The 17,004-nt window shown below is 39.1% G+C and overlaps 4 protein-coding genes across 4 annotated transcripts; 2 read left to right on the top strand and 2 right to left on the bottom strand.

The window, feature by feature from the left end:
* Positions 1-2,713: 2,713 nt before the first annotated feature.
* On the top strand, positions 2,714-4,497 carry LOC149666589 (uncharacterized). Its single transcript, XM_089841717.1, has 2 exons — positions 2,714-3,955; positions 4,056-4,497. Exon 1 carries the CDS (start codon positions 3,147-3,149, stop codon positions 3,753-3,755), a length of 609 nt encoding a protein of 202 aa, XP_089697843.1. The 5' UTR covers positions 2,714-3,146; the 3' UTR covers positions 3,756-3,955; positions 4,056-4,497.
* A 6,183-nt stretch (positions 4,498-10,680) lies between these two features.
* On the top strand, positions 10,681-11,391 carry LOC149666588 (deoxyuridine 5'-triphosphate nucleotidohydrolase-like). The gene is made up of 3 exons (XM_089841716.1): positions 10,681-10,995; positions 11,064-11,245; positions 11,318-11,391. Exons 1-3 carry the CDS (start codon positions 10,815-10,817, stop codon positions 11,369-11,371), a joined length of 417 nt encoding a protein of 138 aa, XP_089697842.1. The 5' UTR covers positions 10,681-10,814; the 3' UTR covers positions 11,372-11,391.
* A 409-nt stretch (positions 11,392-11,800) lies between these two features.
* On the bottom strand, positions 11,801-13,426 carry LOC149666587 (uncharacterized). The gene is made up of 2 exons (XM_089841606.1): positions 12,550-13,426; positions 11,801-11,853 (listed from the first exon to the last, which is right to left on the bottom strand). Exons 1-2 carry the CDS (start codon positions 13,424-13,426, stop codon positions 11,801-11,803), a joined length of 930 nt encoding a protein of 309 aa, XP_089697732.1.
* A 1,937-nt stretch (positions 13,427-15,363) lies between these two features.
* LOC149666586 (uncharacterized) lies at positions 15,364-16,786 on the bottom strand. The gene is made up of 2 exons (XM_089841605.1): positions 16,376-16,786; positions 15,364-16,288 (listed from the first exon to the last, which is right to left on the bottom strand). The coding sequence occupies exons 1-2, from the start codon at positions 16,396-16,398 to the stop codon at positions 15,364-15,366; spliced, it is 948 nt and encodes a 315-aa protein (XP_089697731.1). The 5' UTR covers positions 16,399-16,786.
* Positions 16,787-17,004: the final 218 nt, after the last annotated feature.

Here is a 17,004-nt window from a genome sequence, read left to right as displayed (position 1 = left end):
GATATTACTGAAAAAGGAGTTTCTAAGAGATTTTTTTCCTTTTCGTTGAAAAAGTGAGTTGACCGGTCAAGGCAGCAGCGGCTGGCAGCCCATCCTATTCAGATTGGCTGGTTATCATGGTTTTCACGTCAATTAAATTTAGATACTACAACAATTTCGTTGACCGTTGACACAAATAATGGAAGGAATGAGGGATGGGATTGAAAAGTGCAACTGGTCTTCTGAAAATAACCCGTTTTTATCATGCTCTCGTCTAGTATAGTCAGTACGTAACATGTGTCATTGTACCTGGAGGAGCTAGACGATATTCTCTAAGCTCCTGGGAAAGACCCCCCTTATGCGGAGGAACATAATTCGGTAAGGCGGCTCCTTCGGATCCTTGCGATCCTTCCGCTTTAAGAACCGATTTACCAGGTACGTAAATTAGGGAACTACTTTAAAAACTGAATATTCTTTAGTTAAAACTATATACACAATACCAAAGATTAATTGGGAGTAAGGCATGAAGACTCTGTTTTTTACGAGGATTTTTTTCTGTTCTCGCGGCTACGGCGAGCCCAGCCGCTGGCGGCTCCGGAATCCGGATAACGCCGATACCTAGCCGAGGCTTAGTGTAGTTTTCGAGTCTACTATTATTCGCAGAGCTATTTTTCTGTTGAAACTAAAAAAATTCTTATAATATTTAGTTGAAGACTTATTAAATGACTCGAAAATTTTCGAAACTTGAGCTTTAAAATGTTTAATATAATATAACGACTAACGAACGATCGCAAATTTGCCTTTCGAGCTTCCCGGATATGTCGCCGCTGAGGTCCCATGCAAGAAAATAGTAATAGCCGTCGCTGATTGGTCAGGCGTTAAAGAGGCTATCTACGGTTAGGGGACTTATGATTGGTTAAAAGTTTTTTTGTTCGTCTGTTTAGTTTTTATGTCATGAAATGATTGGTTAAAAGTTTTTTTGTTCGTCTGTTTAGTTTTTATGTCATGAAATCTATGGCCAAAGCTATGGAAAAGCGGGACTTACGTAATTTATGTGTAAAGCATAATCCGCTTTTGGAATAATGCGACAAATGTAAGGCCAGGGATACTAGATGCTTTAAGAGGGATTCGAAGGGAGACGGAAATTGCGACAGAGTTATCGGCGTGTCATGCGCAGTACAGTCTACCGTACTTCTAGATTTTAGTGCAATTCAAAGCCAAAATAAGGATGATGGCGGGAGGATGCGAAATCTGAGAGAAATAGGCGCGCTGTGGACGGCTTAGGTCCGGTGGGACGCAAAATATGGGGGAATACTCGGAATAGGAATTAAATTTGTCCTTCATAGGGAAAAACCAGACGGCGTGAGTTATAGATCCCCGTTAAAAAAAACCTCTGTCGCAGTCTCGTCTGAACGTACGTGAAAAGGCTCTAGCTGATCATCTTACTTTAAAAATCTAGTATCCCTGGTAAGGCGCGGCACTGGCCAACTCCATAGCGTAGATAAACAATTTTCAAAATGTTTTTCGAGGCACAAGTATAAATTAGTCTTAAGGGTTAAGTCGCTCTCATGGTTTCCTAAGTTGGTGATTTTCCCGAGTTTTGAAAGTGGTCTCGAAATTTTTGTAAGGATTTTTACATTCGCATTGTAATGCGCAAATACGGATAAATTTGTTTTAAAACGGCCTAGATTATCTTACATCCATAGTACATGGATATACTTAATAAATATACTATCCAATGTAGTATATTTAAATTTATTACTGAATATTCGTTAGGTATTTATATACATCATATGCATGCATCATGAATGATGCTATCTATGTATTGGTCCAGGCCGGTTGGGCCGGGCCCCACCAAACATTTACGAAACTCTACGCCTATGGAAGATGTAAGAAAATCTCAAAGGGAAGACCCTTTCGCTTCCCCCATAATCAATTCCTTGCAAGGATCTAACCCAGTTAGGCATAAACTTTTCGAATTAAAAAATAATCTTCTCTATAGAAGACTTTACAGGAACTATCCTGAGAAAATTTATTTACCACCCCGTTTAAGGCTAGAAGCCATGCGGTTATTACACGACCACCCTTTATCAGCTCACAGGGGCAAAGATAAGACCCTGAGCAAAGTGACATATAGATATTGGTGGCCAACTATACTTAGTGATGTCCAGGACTATGTTAGAGGATCTACTTTATGTCAACAGTTTAAGGCTAGGAACAGAAAAAAGCCAGGGCTAATGCAACCCTCTGAGATAACAAGTCCTTGGGACCAGATTAGTGTCAATATTATGGGACGTTTCCCTCAAAGTAGACACCATTACAAATACCTAAAAGTCTTTGTTAATTATATGACTAAATTCGTGGAAATGATACCACTTGAAACCATTACAGCAAAGACTTGTGTCCAAGCTTTCAAGTCTATTATTTCTAGGTGGGGAGCTCCTAAAGCTATTCTCAGTGATAGAGGGGTACAATTTACCTCGAAACTTTCGCTGCAAACTTGCAGAGCTTTCAGAATTAACCCAAAGTTTACCACCCCCTATACGCCTAAAGGAAATCCTACTGAAAGAGTAAATAGAGTAATAGGCGAGCATATATCATTTTATGTAGGGAATCATCATGATAGATGGGATGAATCCCTTGACCTTCTTCAATTTGCTATCAATTCTGCACCCCATGAAATTTAGGGCGGGAGTCACGTCTCCGTTGGGATTTAGAAATTGAAGAACCCCTTCAGGACCCTGATGACCCCAGTCGTACAAAAGCTTTAAAAGTTCTTAAAGAACAATTAGAATTCAGTAATGAATTATCTAAGTTAGCCAAAGCTCACCAGAAGAAATACTATGACCTCCGTCATGACCCTCTTGAGTATGAGGTAGGAACATTAGTATGGATGGAAACGCATCCTTTGTCAACTACGACAGGTCAGCTTATGAAAAAGCTGTCCCAAATGGGCAGGTCCCTTTAAAATAGTAGCTAAACATTCTCCCGTTGTCTATGAGTTAGAGGAAGCTAACTCAGGGCAGAATGTAGGAAAAGTCAACCTAGAGCATCTGAAACTCTACTGGACTAATGTAGCTGTCTTCGACAATGCCGAAAAAGCCCCCACTCCACAATCGAACGTTACAGATGATCCTGAGTCTAGTCCCGCAACGAACGGTGGTACCATGGACAACCCTCCTACGGCGACTTCCTCAACTACTTCATCTGAATCATCATCATCTTCTACTTCACCGTCACCACCTCAGGACGGTCAGGAAGTCGATCAACAGATCATTCCTGCTATTCCAGACATCCCTCATAAGTCGACATCAAGTACTCTAGAAGATCACGCAGCGAATCAACAGATCCCTCCTGCAATTCCAGATGATTCACATCAACCAACGGACTCTGATAGTGAACCGGGCATGGCACTTTTTGAAGACCCTCCTCTCCTACTCCGTACAAACCACGATATGAGGGCTTGTCAGCTCAATCATCCCACTAACGATAGTCCGCCTTCTGCGGCAGGGGAGGCTTCCCCGTCTGATCATGAATCAGTCGCGGGAACTAAGCTACATACACCAACTTCTAGTTTTACAGAAGAAATTCTAACGCCGGAACACAAATCAACGTCTTCTGAACAATCAATATCGGAACCGGCGTTACATCATTCACCTTCTTCTGGCTTTTCGGAGGAGCTTTTGGCCCCTGAACAGGTTCCTAAACCGCAATCCCAATCGCTGCGTGCGTCTGATAGTTCATCGACCACGTTATCAGTCTATGAGAACTCCTAGATTAAACAGGGCTACCTTACCCGATATTTATTTAGAACCTTTTCGATTGGGATGGCGAAGAGAAGTGTGTAAGAGGGCAACGGTTTGGCCAGGAGGTAACGAAGTCGATATCTATTACCGACCTCCCGACAATAAAAGATTAAGGTCACCGTATGAGGTCCAGGTTTACCTCCAAACTAATAACGTCCCGAACCTAACAAGTGAACATTTCTGTTTTTCCCGAGAGCCAATCTCTGTTTTCCCTTGGGAATTTATCTCCCAAGCAACTAAGAGAAACTACTAAAAAACTTTTATTTTTAGATGGCCGAAGGAGGACGAGAATTTACAAGACCTATTTATTTTGACCCTCCCGAAGGAACCACTAAGCTCACTGTTGGGAAAAGAAACTAAATTCCGTCCAAATTGGATTCATCCCAGGACATCTGTATCAAATATTCAGACTATTGTACTAACTGCGGCCAAGCCTCACATAAACAACAAGACTGTTATTTCCCTAAGAGGGAGAAAGGGGAACCTCTCCGTTGTGTTGAATGTAGAAAAAGTGATCATCTATCCAAAAATTGCAAGACCCCTTCAGATGAGATACTTTTAGTATTAACTGTCGCCCAAGACGAAAGGAATTCCCTATCAAAGAAGAAGAACCCTAACAAGGCCCTGTTACTGCCTTCCGGCGCCTAAAGGAATACGTCCAAAGATCCCTAGTTCCTTGGCCTCAACCTCCTGCTCGGTTCCCAGTCCCTCCTGCTCCCCGCCGAAACCTGCCTCCACCCTGTGTTTCTCCCCGTCAATGGTGCCCATTGATGGAGAGGGATGAGGAGGATAAGCTCCATTGGGAGAGTTTTGGACGTATGGGTTGGACCCCGAAGTTAATTCCAAAAATTCTTATTCCGGCGAAAGTTGAGGGGGCGAAACACTCTCTCATCTGGAACACTGTAGTCTGCTGGCGATGCAGAAAGACGGAACACCATGTCGTTTCAGACTGCCCAGGAGGGCGCAGCAAGGAATCGATTGCACGACGAGAGGCCCTAAGGACTGCTCGTTTGGCGAAAAAACATTCGCTTGGTAAAACCAAAAAAAAACCCAAAAAAAACTTTTGTGATAATGAACATATTCTCCACCCCTGCAAAAACTTTCAAGGTTCCTCGGGGTAACCTTTCCATTTTTTATTTTTCCTGTTATTATAAGACAGTTCCTAAAGAGGGGGGTGTAGCATGGCTGCCAGATTCCTGGCAGGGTATATATGCCTCCATGTTACATGCTCCTCCTCCTTGTCAAATCGTCTATGATTTTGATATAATTGTTATTCAGTCACTAGTCAGCTTTCAGAGAGAGCGGTAGTTTTTGTTACATTAACTGTCAAGTGCACGGTTTAGTCGGGTTTATCCCTTTCTTTTTACCTCTCCGTGTGACGTAGTCCAGGAGAGGTTCTGTAACGGCCGTGTCTGTGTGTGTGTGTGTGTGTCTGTCTGTCTGTGTGTCTGTCTGTCTGTCCGTTGTTACACCCAAGTGACCGCGTTCGCAGTTTGCGTAACGGAGCAAACGTGTTCGCCATTTCCGAACTGCTTTCACAGTCACGGAAATGCCTCCTCTACTTGAGTTCTCACACCACCATCTTCTGGTCTTTGTCCATCCCACACAGACACCAGTCTGTTCTTACTAGCTTCTAATCACCACCATCTTTTGGTCTTCGTCCATCCCCATGGACACCAGTCTGTACATAATGGCTTCTAATCACCACCATCTTCTGGTCTTCGTCCATTCCACTTGGACACCAGTCTGTACATACTGGCTTCTAATCACCACCATCTTCTGTTTTTTGTCAATCCCACATTGACACCAGTCTGCACTTACACTGGCTTCTAACACCACCATCCACTGGTCTTCCGTCTATTCCACATAGACACCAATCTGAATCATTGGCTTCCACTCCATTATCATCGTTTGGTTTTAGGATATACGCGGCGATCAGCAAGGGTTACGAGAAACGTCTAGCCTCCCTAAGGTGGGATCGCCACCAAAGGTTTTCGCAATTGCGCTTTTTCCTTACTATTATAATGGAAACGAATCGTATATATACCCCAAAATTTGAAGAAAGTGGGCACGAGGGGTACCCTTCACTTTAAACGTCAATATTAGCAAAGTTTGAGATGATAATAGGTATAACTTTATTTTAAACGATTTAACTATTATTAATGTTAATTATTGAAGATTAAAATAATTAAAAATAATTATATTTATTTAAATATTAAAGATAAACCTCTCGTGCAAAGAGAGAGATTATCATCGCCTCCTATATCTGCCAAGGCCCGTGCATGCGATATATTTCATTCATTGCCTCCTATATCTATCAAGGCCCGTGCATTGCGATATATTTTTCAAAACAACCACCAAAATGGGAAGCTCCTCTCAGAAACATAATAATTTCTTTTCTCTGTATATGAAATGAAAATATGGATAATATTGCGCTCCTTCTTTAATGGTATCAATCCTTGCCTGTCTATTAATATTTTACGTAGTAGTAATACGTTTTTAGCGAAGTTTAGAGAGGATAAACATAAGCGAGATTGTTTCGGAAAAAAATACTGCTTCCACTAATGGGTTTATACTCCTTGTGTCTGTGTGTGTCCGTCCATTGTTACACTAGTGCGTCGCGTTAGCAGTTAGCCTTGTGTTGATGTGTTAAGAAATCATACAGAACCTTAATATTCCCTTTTTCCATAATATAAAGTGAATATGTGGAAGTATTTTTCGTAATTATGATGCATTAAGTACTTTTGTAGCTTTAAAGCTCAGTTTCATTTTGATATTCTAAAGATTTTTTTTAATATTGTTATTTGAAATGGCTGTTTACATATTGCTTAAGCTATACTATATCTGTATATAGAATAATCCTTGGTTTAGTGATTTCATGAAGAAAATTAATAAGACCTAGACTCCGGCGGGTATAACAAGTATTATCCGCAATAGGCTTAGTGAAATAAAGAGTGAATAATTGAGGCCTGAGGTGAAGTAAACTTGTGGCTTTGATTTTCGTGTCTGAAATGAAGAGACATAAACGGTTCAGAGTGAGCCGAAAGTTAAATACACTCTTAAATAATCAGGTAAAGATTTTATAATGGAAGAAAAGATTATGGTGGCAATTTAATTAGTAAAAGGGCTAATGGTGAACGGGTAGTAGCTACAGACTTATTATTCTCTTTATGGTGCGCATTGACTATTAGTGCGTCTAGCTACAATTTAGCTTTGGTGTTATTTAACGTTAACATTCATGTTGGCAAACTAAGAATATTGTTGAGGTGAGACGAGACGATAGTGTTTACACTGCAAACCAGTTGTGAATGTAGCTATCAGAATAAAGGCTAAACAGCTGAAGCGTAGACTTCATTTCCTGTTCTTTTCCCCATTGACTGATTTCCATGTGTCCAAGATTTATCCTTATTGGATGTAAAATTTCGTCTGCTTTACTGTACATTCGCTATGTTTGGAATACTGCTTCAATATTTCGTAAATTTTTACTTCAAAAAAGTGAAATAATTCCATATCTAGGTAAATAAGTTTCTAGTAGTAGACCTCTTGACACGGAGAGGTAATATTTTGGTTTTCCCAACTTGTCGATTAATAAAATAATAGAAGTTTTCTTCTATTTTTGGATTAAACTGTAAGTTGGCTTAAATACTTTGTTTGGCCCTCGGGAGAATCTCCCTATTTAGTTAAGTGCTATCGAGGGTTACACCGTTTTGCATCAATTTGGCAAACAAAAATAAACCGCTTAGCAAAAATCAATTTGTAAATCAAAAAAAAAAGCTGATCAATATTTAATTAATACGGCAGCGTATGGGCCCCTCACGCGCAAACACATTCGTAGCCTTTTCCTAAAGGACACACATAATTTCCGGATGAAATCAGGTGGCAAAGCGCTGTAAGCCGCAAGAACCATGTTGAGAAGATCTTCTCGAGTGTCCGGAATTCTCTTTTCCATGTTGTTTGCCATATGTGCCCACATGGTTTCAATGGGATTTAAGTCCGGCGAGTGCGATGGCCATTCCAACACGTTAATTCCTTCGTGGTGAAATGAAAATCTCTCGTCATTACTCTTATAACCATCATCTGAGGCCTCACTTTCTAGCCCTTGTATGCTTTTGTCTATTTTTTCACCAAAAATAGACTTAAATTCGTCAAGCTCAATTGGTGAAAGAGGTCGATCAAATCGAAATCCAAAATAGGCGGTGGTGATTTTAGTTTACTATTTGTTTGTTGACAAGTTTTATCATTATGTTTACTGTCACGAATGACGTTGACAATTGCAATTTCTTCATCGTCCATAAATGTAACCTGATTGTTAATATCATTATTCGTAAAGTAATTGCTGATTGGTCGAGGAAGTCGTTTTTCATTATCGTTTAAGGGCGTGTCCTCGTCCGAGCTGTTGTCACTTAGTAATGACATTTCAGTCTGTTTTTCAGCACTGGTTGATTCATCGAAGTTATAAACGTCTTTCATATCAAGGTATTTATCGTAATCATTTTTGTAAGGGTCCTCATCGGGAAATGCAATTGAATTTTCAATGAAATTTAAAATATGATCAAGAACTTCCGTTTTTTTATAATGACCAGATTCGAATGAGGCTTGTTTTGTAACTTGCCACGAAACGTACTTTGAAAGATCGTAAGTGGGTTTATTGGAAACTAGTTTTGTTCCATCAGAGGTGGTCCCGACTCGGACTCATTGTCAACTATTTCAGTTTTCAATAAACATTGAACTTTTGGAAAATATTTGAATGTTATATAAAATTAAGTAAGTAGGCAATATTGCACGTCGTACTCAAGAATGGTCTAAGAAGACTTCGAAAATCCATGCAACTTTGGTTTTGTTCTACCAGAGGTGGTCCCGACTCGGACACATTCTCAACTTTTTCAGTTTTCAATGTACATTGAACTTTTGCAAAATATTTAAATGTTACATAAAATTAAGAGGGTATACAGTTACAGATACATATATTGCACGTCGCGCTCAAGAATTGTCCACGGCACGTCCAAAGTGGTCAATCAAGTCCCCAGTTTTCTACTAGGGCAGACCACGCAAGCGTGTGTTTTGGCATACTGGGCAGGTGAAGGCCAAGCCTGCTCTCTGGGGTGTGGAGTGGCCCCAGAAAGGTGCGCCCTACCTTCTCAGGGTAAATCCGGGTCTTTAGTTTACTCCAGTATCGAAACGGTGTGGCCTTGGCTAGGCCCACGGTGTTAACTACCGTGTACATACCGTAGTAGACGAACCGCCTGTGCACTTCCTTCACTTTGAAGCGCAGGCCCGCATGGCGGCGGCAGGCGCTCGTCACTAAAGACTCCGTTGATCGGTGTTGACGCAATGTGATTTCTGCCCAGTGCTCTGAATGTCAAAATGAAGAAATTCAACCAAGCGCGGGTAGTGTCACGCAAGCGTATTTATGGCATTTGGGGCAGGTAAGGCAAAACCTGTCCCCGGGGTTCTCTTCCCCGGCATTCGTGAGCCCTGCCATCTCAACGGCAAAACCAGTCAATAGTTTAGACGAACGGGTGTGGCCAGGCTAAGCCCGTGGTGACACCTACCAAGTACACATCCTTGTAGGGCGACGTCTGACCCCTCTGTCGTAGGGGGGGGGGTTCCCGTAAACTTCCATTGAAGCACGAGACCGCCTTTGGCCGCAGGCGCTCGTAACTATTGACTCTCGTAAGATAGCCAAATGCCTCGTCATCTAATTAGTGACGCGCATTAACGAGATTCCCACTGTCTCATTCCCATTCCCCCTTCCAAAGTTCATAACCTTGTCGTGGTGGTAGGGCTCTCGTCGGCTCCATCGCACGTGTCACCAAAACCAGCTTTCTGGGGGCGGTGATGCGGGGATGAGTCGACTTGTTTAATATGAACTAAAAATCCCATTAAAGTCCGAGCCTGGGAAGTAAAATATATAGTGTCAGGCAACCTAGAAAGCCCAAAGCCTTTGGGTTTATTAAATTAGGCTTGGCATTGTCTCCGGTCGTTTTACGACAAAATCCGGGCCACGGAGAAAAAAAGTATATGGACCTTGGTCGAGATGGTGTGTGGCGCCTTTGGGTCCACACCCACTTGCGCTCCTCTTCCCTTGGTTTCGATCCAGGTGCTGTCCCACGTTCGGAGGCAGTGTGGTTTGTCCCTACGGAACGGGCGTGGGGAAACAGGCCTGGTCGATTCCATCTCCTAGGGAGTGAATGCTTAGTTTCACTACCCTGTAAGAAATTAGAAGTCGTAATCAGTATGATAGTACCCTTACTCCGCCCTTCGCTCAGAGTTTTATTAGTATTTTATTAGACTTACTCCGCCTTTTACGTTGAGTCTTCCTAGCTCCGTGGAACTAGTTTAGATATAAAGTATAGTAATGTTAAGTTAAACCCGCGACTACTCCAAGTCTTACCCTAGTTAAGTTACTCCGCCTTGTTGCGTTGAGTCGTTCGCTCCCATTACGTAAGTTTAGCTGTAAAGTAAAAGTAAAGTTAATTTAGTTCAGTCGTAAGTTCAATATGCAGTAAGCCTAGCTGTAAGTTAAATTGCAAGTTATAAGACTAGCTCTAAGCTGTATTTAAATTGTTAGCCTAACTCTGGGTTGTATCCCTAGTTCTAAGTAAAGATTAGTTATGGTTAAGGTTAGTAGTGAGAATAAGGGGGTCCTAAATCCAGAACCACCATGTTAAATTTATGGAGTTTTCCACGGTACCTCCATGTTATTTCCCATAGGGAACCTCTAGGAACCTTGGGAACTTCCATGTTATTTCCCATAGGGAACCCAATAGAACCCGTACTATGTATTTTCTATGGCTAATAAAAAGCGTCCCCCGTTTTTTTATGACGTAAAGATCGGGGGGGGGGGGCGTGTTAGTGGTAAAAAAAATCTGGACACGTTCTATTTCCCGATCTATAAAAACTAGAATGTGGATTATTTTATAAAGTATTAGAGGAGGAGGGGATGTGATTTAAAAAGAAAAAAACCCCTCTGGGAATACAAAACATAGCTATGGTTGGAAAATTTGTATTTACGCTACAAACGTTGAAATGAATACGTTGGAAGTTGTTAAGCTCTCTCAAGAAGCGATTATTCCATCTAGAGGGGCTGAAAATTCAGCCGGACTCGATTTGTATTCTCCTCGAAATCATGAAATTCCTGCTCAATCAACTATGTTGATAGAAACAGATCTTCAAATACGTGCTCCTTCAAATTGCTACGCCCACATTGGTATGTTTTAATTCCCGAACCATTGTCCTAAAAAGGTGTGTATTTTTAAAGTTAATTAAATTTTTCAGCCGAACGCTCGGGTTTAGCGTTGAAAAACTCAATTTCCATTGGAGGTGGAGTTATAGATCGAGATAATACTGGTAACGTTGGGGTTATCTTATTTAATCATTCAAACGAGATGTTTATCGTCGAGATGGGAGATCGTATAGCTCAACTCATTTGTGAAGTTATTGTGTCTCCTGTTTTGTTAGTATGTGAGGTGAAACTACGCGTTTTGAAAACAGCTTTATATTGGAGTATAACCTTATTTTCTCCCCTCAAGTCTCTTGAAATGACTGCCAGAGGGATGGACGGTTTCGGCTCAACTGGAAAATAACGAATTTAAATTCATACGAGAATCTAATAAAAAGCGTCCCCCCCCCGTTTTTTATGACGTAAAGATCGGGGTGTTAGTGGAAAAAAATCTGGACACGTTCTATTTTCCGATCTATAAAAACTAAAATGTGGATTATTTTTTAAAGTATTAGAGGAGGAGGAGACCTAATTTGTTTTTATAGGAGTAAATATAACTTCAAATCGTAAAACATCTTTCTGAACCACTTAATATTAATTATCCGCAAAACTTGTAGTGTGTTAAATTAATCAAGACAAAAATATTTTCATCAAATTTGTTTATTTTGGAATATGAATTACAAATTTGTTTTTACTTTAAAACTAAAGATAAATGTTCGTGGTAAAAGCTGTCCGGGGTTTTAATATCATTCATTTGTCGCATCACCCAAAGTAAGAAATTATCCGCGTGCAATTACGCCTTTTCCTCCAGTAGTTGTGGCGGGCTGGGCATTTTGAGGGCTTCAACTACGGTTGCATTAAGTCCATGACCCAAACGACTGGAAATTTCTCCATCTCCGATATTTTCGAGAATGATGGTACTTGCGGGGTAAATAATTTTTCCAATTATTTCTTCCGTACTCAAAATGCCTCGTCCGAATCATCTTCTCATCAAATGGAAATCTTTGTTTCGTTATTCGGACAATTTTTCCTTTCTCACCCATTCCATGTTCAAGGTATATGGTAAACATGCATGGTATTTGAAGACAATAGATTACCATGAACTAGAATTCATTTCTTCCCTCAAAACGTGCATATGTAACGATGTAATGCATTTTTCTCGAATGAATTCGAAGCCATAGAGTAGATGGTTCTTATAACAAAATCCAGTAATCAACGACGCTTTACAGTATTTTTTTTAAAACATTTAAAACTTTTTAGTATTTTATAAACGTAATAACAAACTAGAATATCGTTTAAAACAGGATATGTTGTATAGGATTTAATAATCCGTTTCAGACTCCACCCTTTGTGCATTTTATGATTGAAATCAATTGAGTATAGTCCACATGTTGAAGATCTAAAGTCTTGAATTTGTTTATTTTGTATTTGAAACTGACGCTCTAGATGATGTATTTTTTATACACTCTAAGTGAGTGAGACCGAAATATTCGAATGTGTAAGGCGATGTGTATATATTACCATAAAAATTAGTGGACTTACACATTGCGACAATTAATCTGTTGGGTAGGGTACCATTATACACCATGTCTCTGTACGTTTCGATAGTCCCCTGAGGTAGAGTGAAAAATTTGACCTCACTGCGGTTTATGTTATAGACAGCCGGTCTATGTTCTAACGTTAACATGTGTCCGAGAACCAAATCGGGGTTTAATTTCCATTTTTTAACATATAGACTACTATCTACAATTTCGATTTTATATTGATCGTTATTGGTTGAGGGTGTCATTAAAACAAACTCATCGGGGTTTCGATTAAATTTTAATCGAAGCGAAACCCCATTTAATAGGGCTTTATTCATATTGAACAGTTCATGGTAAATTGGACCGAAGACAGTTACAATTTTCGACTGAGATATAGTTTGCATTCTCCTTTTTAAACCGTTTGAGGTGGTAGAGTTAAAAAGGTTGTCAATATCTAAACCTTCATTTTCATGTGTATATAATCTAGTCGACATTTGAGTTCGTTTGGTTTCTCTATTGAAATTGAGATGATCTGTTATATACCCTTTATAACTATACGTCGGTAGACCACTACTCAAACTGACCTCATTCAAGGCTACATCTAAATTAGAAAATAAAGCGGATAGACAATTGTTAACAGTAACCACTTTAGCATCGTTAGGAAGGTTATCACCGTCGGCTTTAACTACCTTAAAGCTTACTGATAATAAAGTATCATCTAATTTTAGATAATGATCGGCTGAACCATGAACGAAGAATTCTAACGGAACTCCGGCGGTAAATGAATTACTCAATGGTTTTATTAAAACGCATTCACTCGCGTCCAAACAATTATTTGTAGCCGGTTCGGAAAAAAAATCGAGCGAGCTCATGAGTAACGTGGTATTATTGGCCATTTTTGTTTTTTAATCCAAGTAGTCTGGAAGACGTCTGGTTCTTTTTCTCTTAGGATTAGATGTGGTGCTACGACGTTTTTTTTTCTTTTATATACGCCCTTCCCGGATTGAAGATTATTTATAACATTCATCCCTGATTCTTTCAATCGTTTAACAGCGGCTTCTTTGAAATTAGCGCCCTCAGCCAAATCCCCTAACACATTCGAAGTAGCACGTAGCGCCTCATTTTTTAAAACTCGACCAATAGGTTTGTATATGGGTTTTAAAAATGAAAATAGTGATCGAAAAACCGAACCGAACGAACCACCGTGTTGATAATACGGTACGGAACTAAAATATGGCAAATCTCCCCCAGTCTGGTTGTTACTATTATGGTATCGTGAAAAGTATATTATATAAGGATTGTCGCTAGAATCCATTACGATTTTTATGTACCGAACACACTATGAGTCATTCATGAATTAAATAGGTTTATGGGAAGACAAGCCTTTTTATATTCAAGAGGAAGGTTTTTTTCTTATGTGGAGTTTGAGAATGGTTTTGCCCTTTAAGAATTTTAGAAAGTCACCGTAACTAGTTCTAATATTGATTTCTATAGCTTCGAAAGAATTACATTTTAAGGGATAATAATCGGGGAAATCATAACTTTTCACTAAAACCTCCTCTCTTTCGAGATTTCGCGGGATGGGGACGGTCCGTAAAATTGGAGCCATTGTTGAAGCGTACAGGCTTTCTTCGACTAGAGATGAGTAAATTAGGAAATTTTGAATACCGGATCGTACATCGTGTACCCGGTTTGATCGAATTAGACCTTCGAGTTTCACGTTAATCTGATCTGAACTGAAACCTAAAATGTACGCCAAATTAGGGTGTGATTCGGGGAATTTTATAGAGACGGGTTCGCTAGTAGCTATCCGTGTTTTCCCATCATACGATTTAGATATTGTTACTTTATTTCTAAATTCACGGGGAATTACCTGGATCATGGAGTTATAAATCTCTTCTATACTAACATAGTAGCCGGGTGTGATATTGAGTTCGAGAGATTCGTCTATGTGGGAAATTTTCTGCGTTTCGCAAATTAATGACGTTTCGGAGTCTATAATTACCCCCGGTTCCATGTCCTCAACATGCGGTAATTCATCAGACCTAACTATCCCCCGAAATACGACCCAACCCTCATTATCCTCTTTACTTTTAAACCGTAATAATTTAGCCAATTCAGGACTAAATTTAACCAAAACCCCATTTGAAACTTCAATTTCAGCGTACATTTTCATTATAGTTTTAATCTCTTTAGAATTCGAATCTGTAGTAAATCTTTTACTTTCAAAAAGTCTAAAATTGAATCGTCCGTCGGAATTACTGTAGCCGAGATTGTGAAGCCATTCCTCTAAAAGTCTGTATAATTCATACCCCCCCGCGGACCGTTTACCTTTCCCAAATTTTTCCCAGTCCATGACGTGTGTTGAGGAATTTTCAATAACTTTTTCAGATGAAACTAAGTGAAAATGGGTACAGTCATCCGGGACATTTTCATATTGCAAAGGCATTATCAACTCTTTCAACCCACACTCGTAGTTCCCGTGTAAATGTATTTCTTTTGGTAATAAAATCTTAAACTTACTACTAGAATTGTCATTGAAAACATCCAAAGACGCGGTTGATATACAATGAATATAAAACGCGTCCATTATGATGTGAGTCGTATCATCTTATGATCAGGATAAATAAAAAGAGTCGTCATATATAGATTTCAATATGTTTATTGATATAAAACAGACACACCAAAATTTTTCCACAAGGGGAATCATGATTAAAAAACCTGAATAAAAACCGATATTTTTCCCGAATTGCAAATGCAATATCAAAAATATAATTACGTTGTTATAAAACCAACAAACTTACAAAACACAATTAAAAATTTAAAATGGTAATTAATACTTAATTTCAGTTTCATAACTAGTGAAGAAGCGAGAAGAAATTTTAACTTGTTTATTTTTTTGATTCATGAGGTCGGTTTTAAAGTCTTCTAACTTTAACAAACTATTAATAATGTCGATAGTTTCTTGAGCGTTTCCGGGGGCACGTCTTAAAACTCTTTGGTAAAAGTTAATATAATTTAATACTTCGCTCATCTGTAAATTTTGGACGGCCTGATCATAGAACGAAGAAACCCTATCACTCCAATCTAGGGTCACACACTGATGGCCCAGTTGGTTTTCGTATGAGTTTTGACAACCAACACACGAATTCTCTGCTATATTATTTATTTCCCTTATGAGGAGATACGCCAACGTTTGTTGGGCTTCAAAGTCCCCTGTCAATTTAGGTGGGAAAAATATGAAATGTATAGTTGGAATTAAATATTTTAAATAATTCCATTCGTCAGGGGTCATCATTATCCCGGTTATACTACATGATTTTTTTTTCTGACGTGTTATAGCGACATTATGTTCAACACCTGCGTTTAAAACAGTTAACCACGCTCCATCGTTATTATGGTCCGACAGTGGGTATATTAATTGAGCGGGTGTCAAAAGTAAATTGTTATGACCTCTAAATGATTTAGAAAGTCTGATATTTTCTTTCGCTTCATTAAGTTTCACGATGTGTGTGTCGGTCAAAACTACGCCATCATGTGTTGGTAACCATCTTCCGATTTCAGACGAATAACGGAAAGAGCGTATGTTTAAGAACATATTCCCATTGTTGTTTTGTCTGGAAATAGTAGCGTATTTGACCAAAGTTCCATCTTTCTTTCTATATGTTGATCCTAATGGCGCTTTAAACAATATGTCAAAGCCACTTTTATTGTCATGAAACACGGGATCGGCTACGTCCATGTTGTAAAAATCGGGGCTGTAATTGGACGTCAAATCATTAACACTATAAAAAGCTATATAAATATAACAGATTATTCGGTAAAATGAAAAAACATCCAATTACCAAATTAGAGAGTCTTGAGCCATTTTTAGCGTTGTTCGCGCGTTGGATAATTGTAGAAGACTGAAAGCTTCCAACTGCAACCTTTCCTCTTATGTGATTTTAGTTTCGATTTACTGGACTCTCAAACCTTTTTTTTTTTTTAAAAAAAAAATCGGACCCAACTTCGAATTCGTGGTGGAAATAAGCTGCTTAAATCTTACAACATTGTATAAGATCCGGGCTGTAATTGGAAGCAAATCATTAACACTATATAAAGCTATATAAATATAACAGAATATTCGGTAAAATGAAAAACATCCAATTACCAAAATAGTGATTCTTGAGCCATTTTTAGCGTTGTTCACGCGTTGACTAATTGAAGAAGAATGAAAGCTTCTAACCTCAACCTTTCCTCTTATGTGATTTTAGTTCCGATTTCCTAGACTCTCAAACTTTTTTTTTTTTTTTTAAAATCGGACCCAATTTCGAATTCATGACGGAAATAAGATGCTTAAATCTTATGACATTGTATAAGAAATAGTTTATTCTATTTTCACGTTCAATATAATATATTACGGATATATTGTCGAAACGAACTTTTTTCATTTTAATAAACGTCGAAACTACATGCGAGGACGTGTTTTCGGATT

This window comes from Phalangium opilio, unplaced genomic scaffold (assembly GCF_054372755.1).
Source record: "Phalangium opilio isolate 3A_F unplaced genomic scaffold, DU_Popi_V2 ptg000060l_1, whole genome shotgun sequence".
In the NCBI taxonomy this organism is placed as follows: Eukaryota; Metazoa; Arthropoda; class Arachnida; order Opiliones; family Phalangiidae; genus Phalangium; species Phalangium opilio.
This window is presented reverse-complemented; position numbering and strand designations above follow the sequence as displayed.